Here is an 18,540-nt window from a genome sequence, read left to right as displayed (position 1 = left end):
AAAAACCGTGCCGTGCCGTGTGGTTCCCGGAACCAATAAAAAAAAGAATAGGACCACTCCATCTCGTTCCCACAGATGTCGTAAAAGGCGACTGAGGGATAGCCTTATAAACATGAGATTCTTCTTTTAGGCGATGGGCTAGCAACCTGTCATTATTTGAATCTCAATTCCATCATAAAGCCAAACAGCTGAACGTGGCAAGGGATATAGACGTGATTATATGTATGTATGAGAAAAACAAAGGTTTCAAGGTCCAAAATAAAGTATTTTTTCATTTAATTAATATAATAAATATCTATAGGCTAGAAGATCTTTAAGACATTGAAGAATAATGATCACCTTTCTCAAATGAAAAGACAATAGTAACATGAAGCATTGTTTTATTAAGATTACATTAAATAAATTATAATTTTTACTGTAATTCTACATTAAATCACTTATTGACTGAGGTGAAAACTGCCATGGCTTAGGCACAATTCATTTAAAGAAACCCAAGATATTCATTTTATCTTTAATGCTACTTAAAATATATTTTTTTATTTGGCTAATTCCAATTAAAGGGATGGATATAAAATTATAAGGAAATAATGCAATATGGTGCCTACTACTACTAGAAATCAATTTAAAGGCCTCCTATATGTGGATATTTAGTTACTTAAATAGTATTGCTATATTTTAGCGTTTGCTATTACTAGGACTTGTTTAGGTATCAATAGCATAATACCTAAACCAAGAATTCACATTCTTGAGAACGAATAGGTTTATTACATTTTTGTGTTCAGAAAAGTAGCATTACCAATAACAAAAAAGGGCACCCAAATTCATAGTAAAATATATGTATCTTATCTGATTAATCTTAGGCCTATAATATTGTATGTTTATAATTACTTACCAAACCTTTGATCACATTTGTTATATTTGTACAAAGCACCTACATAGCTATCAACACTTAAATTATGGCCTATAGAAAGTTGCACAAATTCTGTTAATCTTATTTGCCATGGCAGCAGACCATGTGTGCTACAAGAAGATCCAGTGTACAAAAACAGTTCTGGATCAGGAATACAAGGATATAATGTTGATAACACCTCCCCAAACTCTTGTGCAGTTAATTCACTAGATTGTTGTGTACAAGAAATTTTTCCTTCTGCAATCTTCTGAATACATTTAGCTATAACGGGTCGACCATCATCTTTTGAAAATATATTCACAGTAACGGTATTTGCTTGTGTTCCATTGGTGTAACCATTTAGATCTGGCATTCTAGCCCACTTTATAAAACCTGGTATGCCTTTTTTGCATTTTTCAACTTCATGAAACAGTTTTTCTTCATTCTCCTTTAATTCTCCTGAAAATAAATAATTTCTAGGTAAAAAATTGCACAGAGAAGTATTCTAGTTGCATCATCATTGTGTGGAAGTATTTAACAGAGAAAATGTGGATAAAATAAAGTTGAATCGAGGGAACTTGGCAAATGGGAAGTAGTCTCTGCTTACCCCTCAGGGAAAGAGGGGAGGTCTTAGGTATGAATTGGAATTACAAGTTATGATGAACTATACTATTATCAAACGGTGAACTAAAGTACCAACCCATACTAGCGTAGGGTGTTAAAAAAATATTATGAAGTTGTTTATTGTTTGAACGAAATTTTGAATTTATCAAATTCCTTATCAATGTTGGTTACCTACCAGTAATATCGTGAAAGCTAACGAATGGAATCCCAGCTACGAGACTCCAAATCACAATTCGCGCCAGGTCTCTCAAACTATGATTGTCGGTGTCGGCTTGAACCACTAAATGTTTCAAGTTTTTCTTCATTTTTGGCATATTCTCCAAAATAACTTTTATATCATTTTTATTCACTTCACTTTTAGACGAAATGCACCACTTTTGCACCCAGAATTGCTGATAAACATTTTGAACAGCAACAAGTATATTCACAGCCCAGTGTACTAACGCAAACAGAAACTGACGAAACAATCTTGACAGCATGTTTATTCATTAAAAGCGCCGCTGTAAACGACGTTAATCATTTTCTATTTAATCATTTTATTGCAACAAAACTCCGTGTCCCAAAGCGATACCAAAAGATCAGTCAGACACGGACAATCGGTCCAGTCAGCCGCTCCAAAATGACAGCCAATCACGAGCTCGCGGGTGGAATATCAATGCTACCAACAAAATGACGTGTAAAGGTAAAAATCCACCTAATACACTTTTATCAACACGATCACTACCTACTATATTAAACATAAACGAGGTATATTTTTCCAGGAAAGTGATTATGTATCCATGGCCGTAAAAATGCTAAAAAAACACGATGTATTTTTTCCTTTTGGGCTCGTACGCGTGCCGCCGACTTCGTACGACCTGAGTAATACCAACTAGGACAGCCATGTATCGTACGACCACTAGACTAGTTATCGGTCGCGTGCACGCTGTACTGCGTCGATTAAATTACACACGTTTTATCCAGTCGGTACGACAGAGGTCCAACTTGCACGAGACCTTTCTTGTACTTAGTCGTACGATCACTAGTCATCACGTCGCTCGCGGCCAAGCTGCTCTGTGTCGTTTAAATAGACACATCATCCAGTCGGTCGCTGCACGAGCCTTAAGCACTTTTTTTGTGGATCGGATGCAAATATAATCGCTGGTTGCTAGTCACCGCACAGTAATAAAACTGTTTTTGATCGCTTTGTAGCGGGAGTATGCAGGGATCGTGGCAAGTGGAAAGAGGTAGTCTCTGCCTACCCCTCCGGGAAAGAGGCGTGATTTTATGTATGTATGTAGCGGGAGCAATGATTCGGCTCGACCGCCACCAAAGGGAAGATCTTCCGCCAGGCTAGGTGTTATGCCTCGGGAACCGCGGCTCCGACGATGTTGTGTCGGAGGTTGTATATATAATTATATATTATATATTGTATGCTATTGGGTGAAAGCGTCAATTTCTTCGCGATGATTGACAGTAGTTGTTTGATTGGATGTTGTGACGAGTGGCGTATACTTGTCGCCACAGCTTAAAGTCGGTTAGAGTCGTATGAAGTCTGCGGCACAGCACTAGTCCTAATTTTGATAATATTTAAAAAAAAGTTTTGTGTCAAGCTATAATATATTTGATAATAGCACGGTATATTCTAAATATAATTAACAGCTTTTTTAAAATTACAGAATATAAATTAAAGCTGTTTATGTACATATACTTACATATATTTATATGTAGGAAATGACTTGTTCGCGAGGTATACAAGTGTTCGGTATCTATGCTCAATTGCCCAGTTAAGATTTGCAAGTTTTAACATGGTTCTGTTAACTATTAATATATACCAAAATCAGTTATTACTTTTGTTTTTAATTAACAAAACTATCGATAATATTGTTTGACATTTGACTTTTGACAATCGAATCGAGCGGCAACACTACCAACCCTACCGTACATACGCCGCCATTTATGTTGCTTTTTCTTTTGCTTGTCAGAATTGGCTGAATAGGTTAGTTTATTGAGAAATTTAATTATTTTTACTATTTCTTGTTTAAAATTTTGTAAGAAGTATCTAATTATCATGTTTTTCTTGTATTTGAATACTAAGTATAATTAAAAGTGTTAATCAGTTTAAGATTTGTGTTGTGTTCGAAGTTTATCGAAAAACCACGCCGTGCATATCAATTTTCTTCTTTCAGAAGCCGCAAAATGCAGTTGCACATCAGAGGACAGTCGACGCACGTCTTGGACGTCAATGGCGAAGAGACCATTGGTCAAGTTAAGGTGAGAAAAGAAACTTGATTAGAAAAATACGATGTTGTTTTCCATACGTTGTAATCATTTTGTACAACATTTTATTATTTGGCCGTGTTTTATTCATTTTGACACAATAAAAGTTTTTACTCATTAATAAGGATTATTTAGCTTTAGGAGCAGTTGATGAAATAGAAAAATTAATAACATCTTAATAGTTTAGGTTATGTTCTGCCAACAACATGGTATCGTTCAATGTAAAGCAGACCGCAATAATCATCCATTACGAGTTATTTCTTTTCCAGTAGTAACCAAATCAAATCAGTTTGCAGTCTGAGCCCTTGCTTGTAATTTTCAGGACCGCCTCCGGGCCCTGGTTGGCACAGATGCTTCGGATCTGACCCTGTCATTAGCCGGTGCTCCCTTAGAAGACAGCCACTTGGTTTCTGAGCTGTCCTCCATTGAACTTGACCTTACAGTACCACTGCTTGGTGGTAAAGTGCACGGTTCTTTGGCTCGTGCTGGTGAGTTGAAATTCTGTTTTTGTTTTCTTATGTATCCCCTTCCATATAGATTTCGATGCTTCTGAAGTAAGCTCGTTCATTTGATTACAAAATATAATCTTTGTCCATCAGCATTGTTACTGCTCCAAAATTAATCTCTCCTCTCATGGGTCTACTGGAAGAGATTTCTTTTGAAATAAGTAGCACCTTTGTACGAGTATTACTGTAATAAATGCTTCTGTATATAATTTTGTGTACATAAATAAATAAATAAAAATTAATTGTTTAGCTTTCTTGAATTACTAAATTAAATCAAATTTATTACTTAGCCATAACAGCAATTCCAATCATTTGTGTCTTTTAAACTAAAAAACATTCTAAACTTACATTAACACTTAAAGTTAAATGGAAAATTTACTTTGTTATTATTTGTTATGTTATTTACAATTTGCTTTCAGGTAAGGTAAAGGGGCAGACCCCAAAAGTTGAGAAACAACAAAAGAAGAAGAAGAAGACCGGCCGTGCCAAGCGTAGGATCCAATACAACAGAAGGTTTGTTACAATTTGCTAAAATATTCTCCTCAATACAGTATGAATAGTAGCTGAAATAGTGCAAATATTCCATTTGATAGAAGTGTATGGTACTGATTACACGAATTGAGTTAGCTATTAAGAAAGTATGATACTTGTGTTAGGAGATACTAACGCAACACATACTATTCAAATTGAAAATTTTTATTCATTACTATAAGATACTATATAATTATATTATATATTGCTTAATAATTGTCATAACGTATGGTTTAACAACATTGGTTGATGTCAAATAAATTACTTAAAACTAAGTTTTCTGCCGCTTCCAAGGCATCAGTGCAGAAGAAGCGGTAACAAACTGCACTGCAGCATTTTCTTCAACAACGTCAACTTCACAATATTAATTAAATTATATTTTGTTTATAAATAAAACATCCAATATCCAGGCTAATCAGAGAAAGTTCATTTTCATTACGGCCTTGACCAGGATTTAAACAGGACCTCCGGTGTCACAATCAGGCACACTACTACTGCACCACGGAGGCTGTCACATATAATCATGTCTTTGTCCCTAAGGGCCCAGGCAAAGCCAACATTTTCTACTCAGAGTTCAGTCATAATATGTAGTAATAATAAATAAGTCTTACATTTACTAATTTTGTTGCTTTAAAAACATATTTGCCAGTTTATAAAAACCCCAAATCTTTTCCATGTGATGCTGTAATGCATTCAGTCGTATGTAGTGAGACTGAATTACTCATTTGATTAAAAGATTTGGTTTGAAGAAGGTTCCCTTTGTGCTTTGTGTTTGTTTTATTTATGTGTGTCACACTTATTTAGAGCACCAAAGGTAAAATTTTTTGTATAATTTGAATTTAATTTATTATTCATTTTATTTCAGATTCGTAAATGTTGTGCAGACCTTCGGCCGCCGCCGTGGACCCAACTCCAACTCGTAGGATATGACTATGTAAATAAAATGCAAATATAACATCTTGTTTGCGAATTTCAGTTTTATTATTTCTAAATATAACATGGATTGCGCGCACCACAATTATATCTGCTGGAAATATTCATACTTACTAGTAATACGTGGGAAAGTGTTTGTTTATCTATCTTTCACGTCAAAACCATTTAGCATACACTGAAGTATGCTACAGGACAATGGAGGGTATGAAACGTAGATATGAAAAAGAGACCATAAAATGTAAGCATTTGCTACAGGTCAAACTACAAACTACCCAATACCTAACAATTTATAGTAAGCGCCATCTATTATCAAATAGTATGTATGTAGTTAGCGTAGCGACATCTAATAACGAGTGGCATAGTCGGTAATGTAGTTGGGTTAATGCAGTAATTTGTACTATGCCTTGTTATGTTACTTTCTTTCAATTAGCTAAATATCTTTATTTAAAAAAAAAACTATTGCTCACACTTCCCCATTTATTCCTTTCCCTTCCTCCTTCAATAGTTTCTTACCTACCTTTTATTAAAATTTGTGGAAAGCAGTACACAGGCAACCCCGAGGTAGGTAGCACAGAGTACTTAGTACTATACAGTCCGTCCCCACTTTGTTAGGTGACATTTGGCGCCACTTTGAAAAGTGGCACCAAATTTTCTCTAATGGCTTTAAATACGAATGAAAGTCGTCTGTCTTAGGTTCTGCATATTAAACAACCCTATGTTAAAATGTTTGTCGATTTCAATGTAGGTACCCGGTTAAAATGGCGCAGGCGCAGGTTCGAATCCCACCTGGCCGTATACCAATGACTATTTAAGAAATTATGTACGTTAGTTTAAATAGTAACCGATGCTCTTACAGTGAGGGAAAAAATCGTGAGGAAACCTGCACATTCAGGCGACTGGATGTGTAACCATGATCGATAACGGGTTAGGTTCCTCTGCAAAGGGTGCAGAGGTCAGATGGGAGTCGCTTCGTGTAAAAACCTGACTCACCCAATCTTGCATCCATCCAAAGGCATACCCCGGGCTCCTCTCCAGAGTGGTGAGGATGCAACTGGGACTAAAGCCAAAAAGAATTTTTTTTATCACATCTCTTAGGATGGTAGGATAGAAAATAGGAGGATATATCCGTATATGCCTTAAAAGTAGGTATCTACTCAGAAGAGCGATAGTAAAGTATAATATTGATAGGCAAAAAAGGAAACTGCTCATAAAAATGTAATGGTGTTAAAATAAAACAAAATAATAGTCAACAAAATTGTTATTTTTCATAATTGGCTTATGTGAATAATATTGTCTTATATTATTCCGATTTCTATGGGCTATTGTTGTACAGAATTATATTTAGGTATGTACTTACGAAACATAGTACATAATATAAAATGTACAATTAAACACAGATTTCTCAGGCGTCATTTTTTAAGATCCTTTGATTGTTGATTCTCTATCAGTTTATATTATTTGTGTTGGGAGGAAGTGGAACGCTTTGTAAACGATTTAACATCGTGTAACGATATCGTTTATCTTGTTTGCTCGTAAATTAAGTCCAAAGTTGTGACAGTTATAAAAACCGCGAAACCTTTCGAGAAAAGGCAGCAGATGCCCTTGCAAACGATTTTCGTTACAATCTTGCACAACAATCCCAACCGTATTTTGTTAGCATATTCATAAAACAATAAATACAATAATTCATTAATTTGCCGTAAATATATTGTGCTGCGTGCTGTAAATTTGTCGCATAAGATGCTTTTGCGTTTCGAATAGGATACAGATATCTATGTGACTATAAATCTCTATATAGGTCTCAGTAGACTTTGCTACAGACTAACTTATTATGATTGCATTAATAACATTAATTACTTATTGAGTTTAAATTTTTGCCCACTTTTTGGCAATGTGGCATCATGAGTCATTTTCAACATAAAAATCATAGTCGCTATGTTATCCAATATTTGAAAACGTAATTAGGTAAATGAATAATTTATGACTTGAATGACCTTTGATCTTAGTACAACCACGGACTAAATAGATCTATACCAACTTCAAGCTGTTTGTATACCTTCTAAACTTTAACTTTCCTAAACCCTCGAATAAATACATTCGAAATAAATATACAAGATATGACCAGATTCGTCTCACTCTTGAATCAGAAACAGACTAATAAACAAGTTTATTATGAGGTAATGAATTATTATATAATAATAAAATACCTATTATAGTAATATTTATATATCTACCTACTTTGAAAATGTTTTTAAATTCTTAATGAAATAAATTTTGATTTTAAATATTACATAACTAAAACATACGCTGAATAGTGATCAAAAACAAATTGAGTTTGTAAATAAAATAAAAACCAATTCCACAAACGTTAAATTTGACAATTTATTATTGTCGATGAAGCATGATAATTGTAAGTAGTTGATATAGAAATATGCAGTTTATGAATGAAAACAATATATGTCGACTATGATTTCTCAACATTAGCATAAAAAGACCACAGCCACTGTTGTAGCACTTATTCTAAGTTAAAATTATATTAACCCACACATGGACACTATTAAATTCACTAACAGAGTACAATAAATTGGAACTTCTGGCCAGCTACAATTTTAAATTTAAAAAGTAAAAATCTTTTTTTAATCTATATATCACTTTATAAGGCACACATTCAAAGTTACATCGTATAAAAACACACTTGCACTCCACATGCAATAACCTATATTACAAACTAAAATAAGTATAACAAGAGTCTTATTTTTGCACAACTTGTTTATATAAGTTACGTGCCTTAGTAGGTAAAAAATGAAGTACATATTGGCTTCATCTTATAGGTACTGAGGGCCTTCAACAAAACTGCGAACTATTCTATCATACTTTCGAGTCTTTGTACTTTTTCTTCTAATTCTAGGTAAATGCATTTATCTGACTTAACTGAGCCTTGGCTACGTTCAATCCATAGCAGTTTTGTCAAAAATTCACTTTTTGGGAATGTTTCTACTTCCTAATTTCATATTCAAGGCAAGTATTTTTCTACTAACAATCATTTTAATAATTACAATATATTTTTCATTATCAACGATTCATATTCTTGACTAACATTTTATAATAAGGGGTACTTTTACTACCGATGTAGTTTCGTGGCTGGTATTCAAAGTAACTAACATATTCGGCCACCTTTACGTTGAATTCCAGTCAAAAACATTCCCACACATTGGTGATTCGGAAGTTTGCCGTTAACTTACTGGAGTTTTGGCACCGGTCTGTTTCAACCCTAAACAGTTTGGTATCACGGCGGTCCAATGGTTCTTCGGTGACCAATCAGACCTTCTGTGGGAGTTCTTTGTTCCTCTCCTTCTCCCACCTGCTGATGCGGTCGACCGGGAAGCACATCAAAGCGGAGATGAGAAGGAATGCCCCGGACACACCGAAAGTAATGTCGTAACTCTGCGTTTGATCCATGATGAAACCTGTAAGAAAGAAGTAAGTACCTTATAATAACTACGCTAAAAGATCTCGTTTTGTTCATAGTGTGACTCTCATTCTGTTGCAAGTGTTGTCTGGTTGAAGTCCGAATTCAACATGTCTCTTTTTGTTTTCTCCGGTCTACAGCGTCCGCCATGAATTTTGTTGAACGTGACTCAGTACAAAATACCTGTCTGAATCAATACTAACGTGTTAAGTTTAAAAAAGATATAAACAAGAACTGCAAATCTAAGTAATTATCCTCTCATGGGACATTAAAGTAACATTAGCATGGTTCATTAAGAGCTGAACTCATTGAGCACATTCGCATTATCAACAATAATAGTAGGCATAATGATTGTCCAACTCATCTATGCGGGTGTACGCACGAAGGCAGGAATTTGGCACTGCGCCCGTAGTTGCAAAGGACATGAGATAAAGGGGCGCCAACTATTATGCAAACCATTTGTTGATTAGCCTCTATCAATCTTATTGATAGTTTTACCAGAATTAACTTGACGAAGTATCCTTACATATCTTTTCGCCATTTTGCGTTATTTTAGTAATATTTATTGGTCACTGCTACTGCGGGTTGGAAGTCAGTAGGTACATTGAATAACTTTTTCCTGACACATTCCGAAAAAAGAAAAATATATCTTCTTATGAAGAAAGTCGCATATTCACTTACCCGCTATAGGAGCACCGAGTAAAGCACCTAGTCCTTGAAATAAAAGGAACAGACCGAAGCAGTTGGTGAGTTGCTCCAGACCCAGATATTCCACCACTAGGATCGATCTAAGAGACGCGAAACATGCTGAAAATAAAAACAAAGTTTGTTTAAACCACCCTCATTATTACCATAGTAAAAAATACCACAGAACAAGATTAATGGAAAACATACCAACTGCAAGTCCGAACACCACGCAGTATCCGAACTGGTAAACATCATGGTAGTAAAGTCCGCTGATCATGGTTGCGATTCCTCCAGCCGACACCGCGATGTTGTTGAGCCACAGAGGTGACACCTTCGGCATTGACGATACCAGGCCACACATGATACGTCCAATAATGTTCGCCACTCCAATCGCAGAAACTAGCCACTTCTGGCTAAGCTCACTTCCATGGTTATCCTTCGCTCTTTGCGTAGCGTACATGTAGGGTACGAAGAATCCTAACATTGTGAAAAATCCACTCACAGCGAGGATCACGAATGTAGGGGAACGGAACAGACTAACATCTAACATAGTCGCCAAAGCCCGCTTCACGGCCACAGGGCAGAACTTGCATTTTCTTGATTTCTCTTCTTTCTTATCTTCTTGGCTTGGAACATGAGTTACGGCCAAATGATAGCCCAAAGATGTTCGTGATGTGTATTGGGGTAGCCTAGTCAAACTAGCACCGAAAAATATGTCATCCCTATACAATGGTCTAGCTACGAGGTCCATATGCGATCGGCGTTTAATTGGTTCAGGGGGTAGTACTTTGACGGTTGACCCAATCAGAGGCGCAGTGGGGGGTTCGGTATTATCGATGTTACTGTTAGAATCTTCTTGCTCGTCTTTTTCGGCTACTGGAGTAGTCATAAACAAAGGTTTGTGAGTTTTTATTGCTCCAGCGTTAGCTGAAGATCTGCGACTTCCAAATTGCGCATTGCTGATATGGGTATGGCTACCACGGAAGACTTCCTCGGCTGTTGGATAATGAGTATTGCTGGGGACGCCCATCCATGTGTGAGGGTTGACTTTGTTGAATCTCATATCAACCGGGATGGCTATTCCAGAGTCTAGCTTGCCCTGTAATTTGAGCATTGAATTTAGTTTCTCAACAGCTTCTTCATGACGACGAGCCATATCTTCTTCTTCCGTTTGATCAGTGAGCGTAACTCTTATGGGACGGATGGGCCTGAACATTATTCCGAAGATTACACATAACAGCAACATGCCTGCAACAAGAATAAACAAATTTACCTATCGAAAGTCATTCAAACGAGACCCAGCTTTTAAAAAAGAAGTAGAGTATCAGACGGCAGGAAATATACCTAAATACTGTGTAGTGTAAAGTCCTACATCTTATAACTTAAGCAACTGCTTTCGACTGTCCTTTTGCTTAACTTTCATCTTAATATCTTAAAAAAAATATAATTTAAGTAAATTAGAAAACTTACAAGCATGAATAACAATAGTGAGCCTCCAGCCGAAGTTTTCGTTGAGAGCGTCAGTGAGGGGCGCCATGACGAAGGTACCGACCCCGGAGCCACACAGCGCCAGCCCCGTCGCGAGGGCTCGCCATTTCTCGAAGTAGAACCCGACTGTCAGCACCGCTGGCATGTACACCATGCAAAGACCAATTCCTGGGAAAAACATAGCAGTTAGAATGAGTGTTAGCTGCACTTCTGACATTAGACATTAGAAAACCTTTAGGTAATAATTTTGGTGGTGGGTCTTGTATAGCCCTTCTCCCATAAACAGACTGTCACCATACAGGTCAACCTTCATAGCTCTACATCCCGTAGGTAAGAGTTTAGACCACATCAAGAGTTACCAAAAGTATTTACGAGTATATTTTGAAAGTATGATTATCAAGCAAGTATGACGTTTTTGTTTGATATTTACCACCAACGATTCCGTATACGACGTAAAGGTATTCGACGCTGGTCGCGTAGAAAGACAGGGCGAAGGCGGCCGCTGCTAGTATGCTGCCTACCACGGTGACTACTCTGAACCCATACCTAAAATAAAAGGAAATTAATACATCTTCTTCTTATATTTATCTTATAGAAATTTAAACGATTTTCCTTGTAGTTGTAACGAAAGTTTTGCAAAACTTGTTGTGCCATCCGAGTTTGGTGTTCCTAATAGCACAACTCGTAGTAGGTACATACCTAACAGTTGGTCCACAAGGAAAACGTGCAAAACTTTCATTACAACTACGAGGAAAATCCTAACCATAGGTAAGTACGTAAGACATCAAGTAAGTTGACGTCTTTCAAATGATTTCCATTAACAATGCGGCTTAATTCCGTATCATAATGTTTCTTAATTCCTAACATGAGGAAAACCTTACATGTTCGCTAAAGCTGAGACGAATGGCCCGGCTAGTAGATAGAAGCCTGCCAGCAGGGAATTCACCGGGGCCACTTGGCATTCCGAAATCTGCAACAAATATAATAATTATTGTTCTTGTTCGGGAAATGAATATTATTAACCCCGATTCCAATGATCAAGTTGCAACTTAGCCGTCAAATTTCAAGCCCAGAGTTCGCTTCTCGACATTTTTCTCTGCACTTTGCTCTGTCTTTGCGATCGTCAATTAAGAGAAATTGGTTTGCATCTCATACCTACATGACAACGTAACACTTTTCGTTGATACTAAATACTCGAGCTCGGCAAGCTCTCCTGTACTGCCTATTAAGATCACGTTTCCTTACGAAGAAGACAGAGCCAACAATCTCAAAAAGACTGGAATAGGTCATACAAGTGAACGTGGCTATCTGAATTAGTTATAACGATAAGTACCTACATAAACTTAATCAAACCGTTTAAGTATTATCTATCATAAACGAAAATACAGTCAAACAGTTCAATCAATACAATTTACGAGTGTCACCTTCAATTTATTACTTCTCAGAAAGTAGGGTTGCCAATTTAATAATTCCAAATAGTCTCTTCTCTATCTGATAAAAACGTACAAAATAAAAATATAACAAAAAATTTACCATGTCTATCTGTACATACCCGGTATGTACTTAACAATTTTCATTTACTTTAAAGTAAATTGACTGGTTTTTACACACGGCGTATCTATTCCTTCTCATTATAATCCAAAATTATTATACATACAGTACCGATGCAGTTGCATTGCATTCTTTGTCAGATTTCGGAGCGGGATCTTTTTGAACTTTTCGTAAAAGTACGATCCGCTCTTGATTTAGTGTAACTATGACAAACTCTATGCAGGTGATCAATATTCTGAATCTAACTATCACACAATCATAGCGATCTAATCAAAGGGACACCATCTTTTTCTGTGACGGTGGAACCCGCGGAGATATACATACGAACTATGTAGGTATCTCGGTAATGTACAGGGTGGTTGAATTCTTTGATATGGATCATTCCAAATTCCACGCGCACTAAGTTAACGAGACAATTATAAGATGATGACGGAAAAATTGAGATGCATGGCAACCCTAACAGGAAGTATCTATATTTCCCAGTGTTTCGTCTGATGCTCTCTCGGCCCACTGACCTTGTTGACAAACCCGTTCTTCGTAGTATTCTACAAGTAGCTAATTATTACCGGCGGTATTGAAATTGACACTTTGACAATTCGAGGTCAGATGATTTTTTTCGTTGCTAGTTTCGAGCGTTATTTTTGAGTCACTTCACTTGTATGCGAAACTATGTAAAAAAACGCTTAGAGTGCAGTCTTAATAAGGAATGTCTTGTTTATATGGTCTACATCAAGATTCAATGAACTAAATAAATTAAGTAGTGCCAACATACACTGCAGTGAAACCTGACCTCTGTTTTGATTTGTATGCGCAGGGAATCATGTTTCGCTGTCGTTGACTTTCAGAGATCCCTAAATTCAGATTCAGATATCTGTTACTATAGTTATAGTTTTTTTGCCTTTGAAATGCAAAATATTTGAAAAACACCATCTTATAACTTCAGTCAATGGGTTGAAAAACTAAGATTCCAGTTTTTTTGCCATCAGCTTAAGATGTATTCAGGAAAGTTATGTGGGTGGGTGTGACAAGAAGAAACTGACATGATACCTATATTTTTTGCAATTTATTCATTATCTAACTGTCAACAAGCAGAATATTCCAATGTGCATTTATATTTGCAATTTTTTTCAATCTGGCCATAAAAAAAATATACTGTCTGTTTACTTAGACTGCCAGATTCCATCGACCACGTGTAGAAACAAGGTCGGTGCATGACTTCGGATTAAAAAAGAGATCTACAAGAAAATAATACTTTTACTATGAATTTATATGAACAAAATTATGCAACAAGCAATGCATAATTACCTACAAAATTTGAAACACCAAATTATTTGAAGAACGGCAGGAAACAGTCCTGCAAAGACTGAAAGGCCACATTCAGCTGTATGGTTTTATTATGGGACTGAGATTAATAACTACAATATATAAAAAAGCTGCTCATAATAGTATTATGTAAAAAGTAAGTACATTCAAAAACATATGAAACTGAATAACCTCATGTTTGTAAACATTTTACGGTGCAACTGCTGTAGTACCTACTATAGTAAATTCTGTGATGAAACAACGTGCTTATTCCTAGACTAAACACGTCTTACTACCTACATACATGGTTGTATAGACAAGACCCATATGTAATACTTATTTGTAAAAGGGAACTATATTTTCTATTACCAAAATTTATATTTGTCATCAAGTTGTATCACCTAATAAATAGATCTATCGCCACGAAATATTTTCGTTCTCAGATAAACAAAAATTGTTCTCAGGTATGAATTATCAAATTAATGTTAATATATGTGTAAAATAAGAGATCGATAACCAATAAAATTATATTGAATTACATGAATATAAACTTCGTTCTTATAATAATAGTTTTGTTACTTAAATAATAGCTCTGTGCTCAGAATGGTAGATCTGTCACCAAATAAATCGATTATCGATCCCTGACTGCGACTCCTTTTTATTTGATATTTTGTCACCAATACAGTAGTAACATTTTATTTCGTTCAGATATTAAATTAATAGTATTCGTTACCAATTTAATACATCAATTTATAATTTTAATGGAAAAATGATCAAAGGGGCGGAGACAAATTGGCGCGCTTTAAAAATTGACAAATCCGGCCTCAACGATGGGTAGTAGTTAACTATTGATTATTTTAACTTTAATTAAGTGTTTTATCTACTATTCTGCTAGCCATAAGCCAGCTATTTTAAACCAGCGCTGATTGTTCAGTGGTTATTATTTTTAAGAATAAATATTGATTATTTTAACTTTAATTAAGTGTTTTATCTACTATTCTGCTAGCCATAAGCCAGCTATTTTAAACCAGCGCTGATTGTTCAATGGTAATTATTTTCAACAATAAATATTGATTATTTTAACTTTAATTGTTTTATTTACTACTCTGCTAAAAATTTTATTTAAATATAATTTATACTACCAGTGGAAATTTAGAACCTTGGGAGTCTAGTTAAGTAGCAGAATCTTTTGGTTGAAACGATGATGACAACCCTAATTTTTTATTTGAACTTAATGCAATTTTCTAGTAACATAATATGATTTATTGGTGATCTCTTTAAATTAGTTTGCTTAAATACTTATTAGGACACACCTATTATAATACATACAAAAACATTTATTTGGTACTAGACCTTATATCTCAGGATTTTAGGTGATTTATTGTGGAACTGATTTTGCATTGTTTGGTGACTACATTTTGGTGACAGATCTACTATGTTGAGGACAAACTCTATTATTTAAGAAACACAAAACTAATTAAATTGGTGATAGCTTAAATGATACCCTTTGTAAAATATTTGCAACATTTGTTCAGGTTTTAGTTTAATTTTCTTTTTTTGTTACAAAAATTTGAATGTTTCTAAAAACATAAGTGATAGATGTCATTAATTTATTAAAACTAGCTATTTACCGCGTTCGCTGTAAAAATCCCCAGATTATTTTTTTTCAGTTTTTCTGTATATGCGTTTTAGGCTTACAGAAAACCTCATCACTCCAATAGTAGCTACTCAGTTCATACATACATACAAAAAACCACGTCTCTTTTCCGGAGGGGTAGGCAGAGAACACATCTTTACACTTGCCACGATCTCTGCATACTTCTTTCGCTTCATCCACATTCACAACTCTCTCCATGCAAGCTCGACAGTTTCAATTACCTATAATTCTATGCATCTATAAAGCTTGCTTAAAGTCTGTGTACTCTAGCAAATGCTTGGCAAACTGTTCGCTTGCATAACGGGATGGTACCGACTGGTTACTGGCTGTATGATGCATTTCAATGAGCCATTTACAAGTGTAAACATGCGCTTTTGACCACCCAGAACGAATTGGAGTTACTAAGTGTTAAATTGATTGGTGTATTTTATTAAGGATAAACACTGAGCAAAATCAAATTGTCTGGAAGAACTTGAATCATAAAAATGGGAGTAATAATTTGGAATGTAATTATATTTGTTTATTGTAAAGTAAATTTTGCGCGGAGTTTCGCTCCCGTGGGAATTTAGAGTGAAAAGAGTAGCCCGTGTTATTACTGCATGAAGGTTTGGTCTGTCTCAAATATCATCACCGGTCCAGTACTTGTTTAGTTTATCCATTATACAATAAATATGCCATTTTCCTCTTTTTATTATTAATATAAATTTGATGGATTTCCAAGTTACATTAAAATTGCGAGATGACGGTTCTTTACCAATACACAGACGTCATACATTTCTATTGATCCCGTTCAATATCGAATCATAAACTAATTTCACGTTCGCACGCAAAATTGATTTGGAATCGTATTTAGAATTAAATTAAAAATACCAGTCGTTTCCAGCGATCACACTTTGAACTCTGTATCTTAACATTTACTGCACAATTTAAAAAAAATATTTCCTTGCGAAAGTAAATCAATGCAACTGTCAGCAGAACTGAGCTGCATTCTTGACCCTGTGTTGCATTTGCAATGTAAATTATAATCACGTACGTTTCATGACCATAACTAAATAGGTACGTACCGCCTATGATGTGTTGTTGTTCTGAGAACTATGTTCTGAGGAACTTATAATGCGTCTTGTAAAGATTTAGGGAATTTTGTACTAAGTAAAAAATATAAAGAGGCGTTATGTTACGAAACAATGAACTGAATGAATGGATGGAACGCGCCTTTATATTATTAATAGTAAGGGGAAAGTAAGTATCCTAAACTGATGATCGCGGCGAGTGAAAAGATGTAGTCTCTAGCTGCCTACTCCTCCGGGAAAGAAATGATTTTATTAATTAATGTAATGGAAAAGTACATATACGCACTTCAGACGACATTTCGCATCTAGGTTACTTGCTAATTTCATAGATTGAGACTAACCCTAACTTTTCCATTCTCAAACGAAAGCAATTACTTGTTTGCTACGTACTCCAGATAAAATGAGGTTATTGGTTATTACACTGATTGAGTGACCCTTAGCACGTAATAGGTAGGTATACTATTATTTTACAATAAAAAATTCCTTAGTAACTTTCAAGAATCAAGTCAATAATTTTAAACCTAAGTTGAAAATTATTATATAAAAAATATTGACTTGATTCTTTACCAGTTCAATCCCATATCTAAAAAATGAACTGTATAAAGAAATGCTTTCTAAATATTTAAGTATTACGAAATCCTGAGATAACACCGGCGCTAATCCAAATAGTTTTTGTTTACATTCTGGCAAAATCCCAGAGGTTGCGTTATAATGTCGCGGCGCCGGCGCAGCCACCCGCAACAAGATTATTTTTATCGAGCTTTATCTCAGGTTATTATTGCAGTGACACAAAGATAATGTTAGTTTTTTTGCCGAATAACAGTATGAAAATTAAGAGATAGGTCATGACAACAAGTAAGGTGTCTCTAATGGTACAGTACACTGGTAATTCAATAATCAGCAAACAAAACAATAAATAATAATAAAATAATAAATTATAATAAACAGTACACATTCGTGATGTAAACAATGTTAAGCGAAATCGATCCTTGGAATGCGTTTTTCGAACTTACGAGGTTTTAAAAATCTTCTGACCACTATTAGGGATTTCAGTTGGCCATCACGTCTTTTACTTTAAGCAGCATTGTTTCATTTAAAACAAAAACTAACCTAATTAAAACATAATTAGAACCAAAATATCGAAATGCAATATGAATACATCTTGAGGCCGTGATCGTTCATTGCCCTTTGCTGGCCGGTGGTCACAGTGACACACCACAGTTTCCACATTTTAGTTTCAATTTATAAAGTGTTAAAGTTGAAAATCGTACGGTCTGTCTGTGACCGCACGTAGATTATGAGGGTTACTGCACTTGCGTGGAAAAGTTTCATTTCATTCTAGGACAGGGCGCCATAAAAGGGAATGTGCAATAATATGCATGTAATGGCTATAATACTTATGTACTCGTATGTTTACATCTCTTTTCACTTGCTTAAATAGGTCTGCTCTCACATCACAGATGTTTGAAATAAAAGCGTTAGTAGGTACTATTTTGAGATAAAAGCTTGTAAAGAGAAAAAATAAGTGATATTAGAAAATAAAATTAGAAAACTTTTGTAAGTAATATAACTAT

The 18,540-nt window shown here is 35.3% G+C and overlaps 3 protein-coding genes across 4 annotated transcripts in view; 1 reads left to right on the top strand and 2 right to left on the bottom strand.

The window, feature by feature from the left end:
- Window positions 1-363: 363 nt before the first annotated feature.
- On the bottom strand, window positions 364-2,152 carry LOC106135687 (dehydrodolichyl diphosphate synthase complex subunit Nus1). The gene is made up of 2 exons (XM_013336055.2): window positions 1,689-2,152; window positions 364-1,348 (listed from the first exon to the last, which is right to left on the bottom strand). The coding sequence occupies exons 1-2, from the start codon at window positions 1,990-1,992 to the stop codon at window positions 885-887; spliced, it is 768 nt and encodes a 255-aa protein (XP_013191509.2). The 5' UTR covers window positions 1,993-2,152; the 3' UTR covers window positions 364-884.
- A 1,205-nt stretch (window positions 2,153-3,357) lies between these two features.
- On the top strand, window positions 3,358-5,779 carry LOC106135496 (ubiquitin-like FUBI-ribosomal protein eS30 fusion protein). The gene is made up of 5 exons (XM_013335816.2): window positions 3,358-3,491; window positions 3,682-3,766; window positions 4,095-4,260; window positions 4,698-4,791; window positions 5,675-5,779. The coding sequence occupies exons 2-5, from the start codon at window positions 3,692-3,694 to the stop codon at window positions 5,730-5,732; spliced, it is 393 nt and encodes a 130-aa protein (XP_013191270.2). The 5' UTR covers window positions 3,358-3,491; window positions 3,682-3,691; the 3' UTR covers window positions 5,733-5,779.
- Window positions 5,780-6,985: 1,206 nt separating this feature from the next.
- Window positions 6,986-18,540, bottom strand: part of LOC106137323 (uncharacterized) — a 29,966-nt gene continuing 18,411 nt past the window's right edge. For both annotated transcript variants that reach the window (XM_060945510.1, XM_060945511.1), the window contains exons 4-9: window positions 12,268-12,356; window positions 11,817-11,932; window positions 11,369-11,554; window positions 10,106-11,146; window positions 9,893-10,018; window positions 6,986-9,209 (exon numbers count right to left, since the gene is read on the bottom strand). In XM_060945510.1, coding sequence (XP_060801493.1) covers window positions 9,061-9,209; window positions 9,893-10,018; window positions 10,106-11,146; window positions 11,369-11,554; window positions 11,817-11,932; window positions 12,268-12,356 — 1,707 coding nt within the window. In that variant the 3' untranslated portion in view covers window positions 6,986-9,060. The remainder of the gene's footprint in view (window positions 9,210-9,892; window positions 10,019-10,105; window positions 11,147-11,368; window positions 11,555-11,816; window positions 11,933-12,267; window positions 12,357-18,540) is intronic.

Source organism: Amyelois transitella, chromosome 8 (assembly GCF_032362555.1).
Source record: "Amyelois transitella isolate CPQ chromosome 8, ilAmyTran1.1, whole genome shotgun sequence".
NCBI classification, from domain to species: Eukaryota; Metazoa; Arthropoda; class Insecta; order Lepidoptera; family Pyralidae; genus Amyelois; species Amyelois transitella.
Note: the sequence above shows the minus strand (reverse complement) of the source record. Positions and strands in the feature narration are given on the sequence as shown.

Coding starts and splice junctions, on each gene's coding strand:
- LOC106135687 (XM_013336055.2), bottom strand. CDS start 1,992: ATGCTGTCAAGATTGTTTCGTCAGTTTCTGTTTGCGTTAGTACACTGG. Junction 1,349..1,688: donor TAGCTTTCACGATATTACTG/GTAGGTAACCAA, acceptor ATTTATTTTCAG/GAGAATTAAAGGAGAATGAA.
- LOC106135496 (XM_013335816.2), top strand. CDS start 3,692: ATGCAGTTGCACATCAGAGGACAGTCGACGCACGTCTTGGACGTCAAT. Junction 4,261..4,697: donor CGGTTCTTTGGCTCGTGCTG/GTGAGTTGAAAT, acceptor ATTTGCTTTCAG/GTAAGGTAAAGGGGCAGACC. Junction 4,792..5,674: donor AGGATCCAATACAACAGAAG/GTTTGTTACAAT, acceptor ATTTTATTTCAG/ATTCGTAAATGTTGTGCAGA.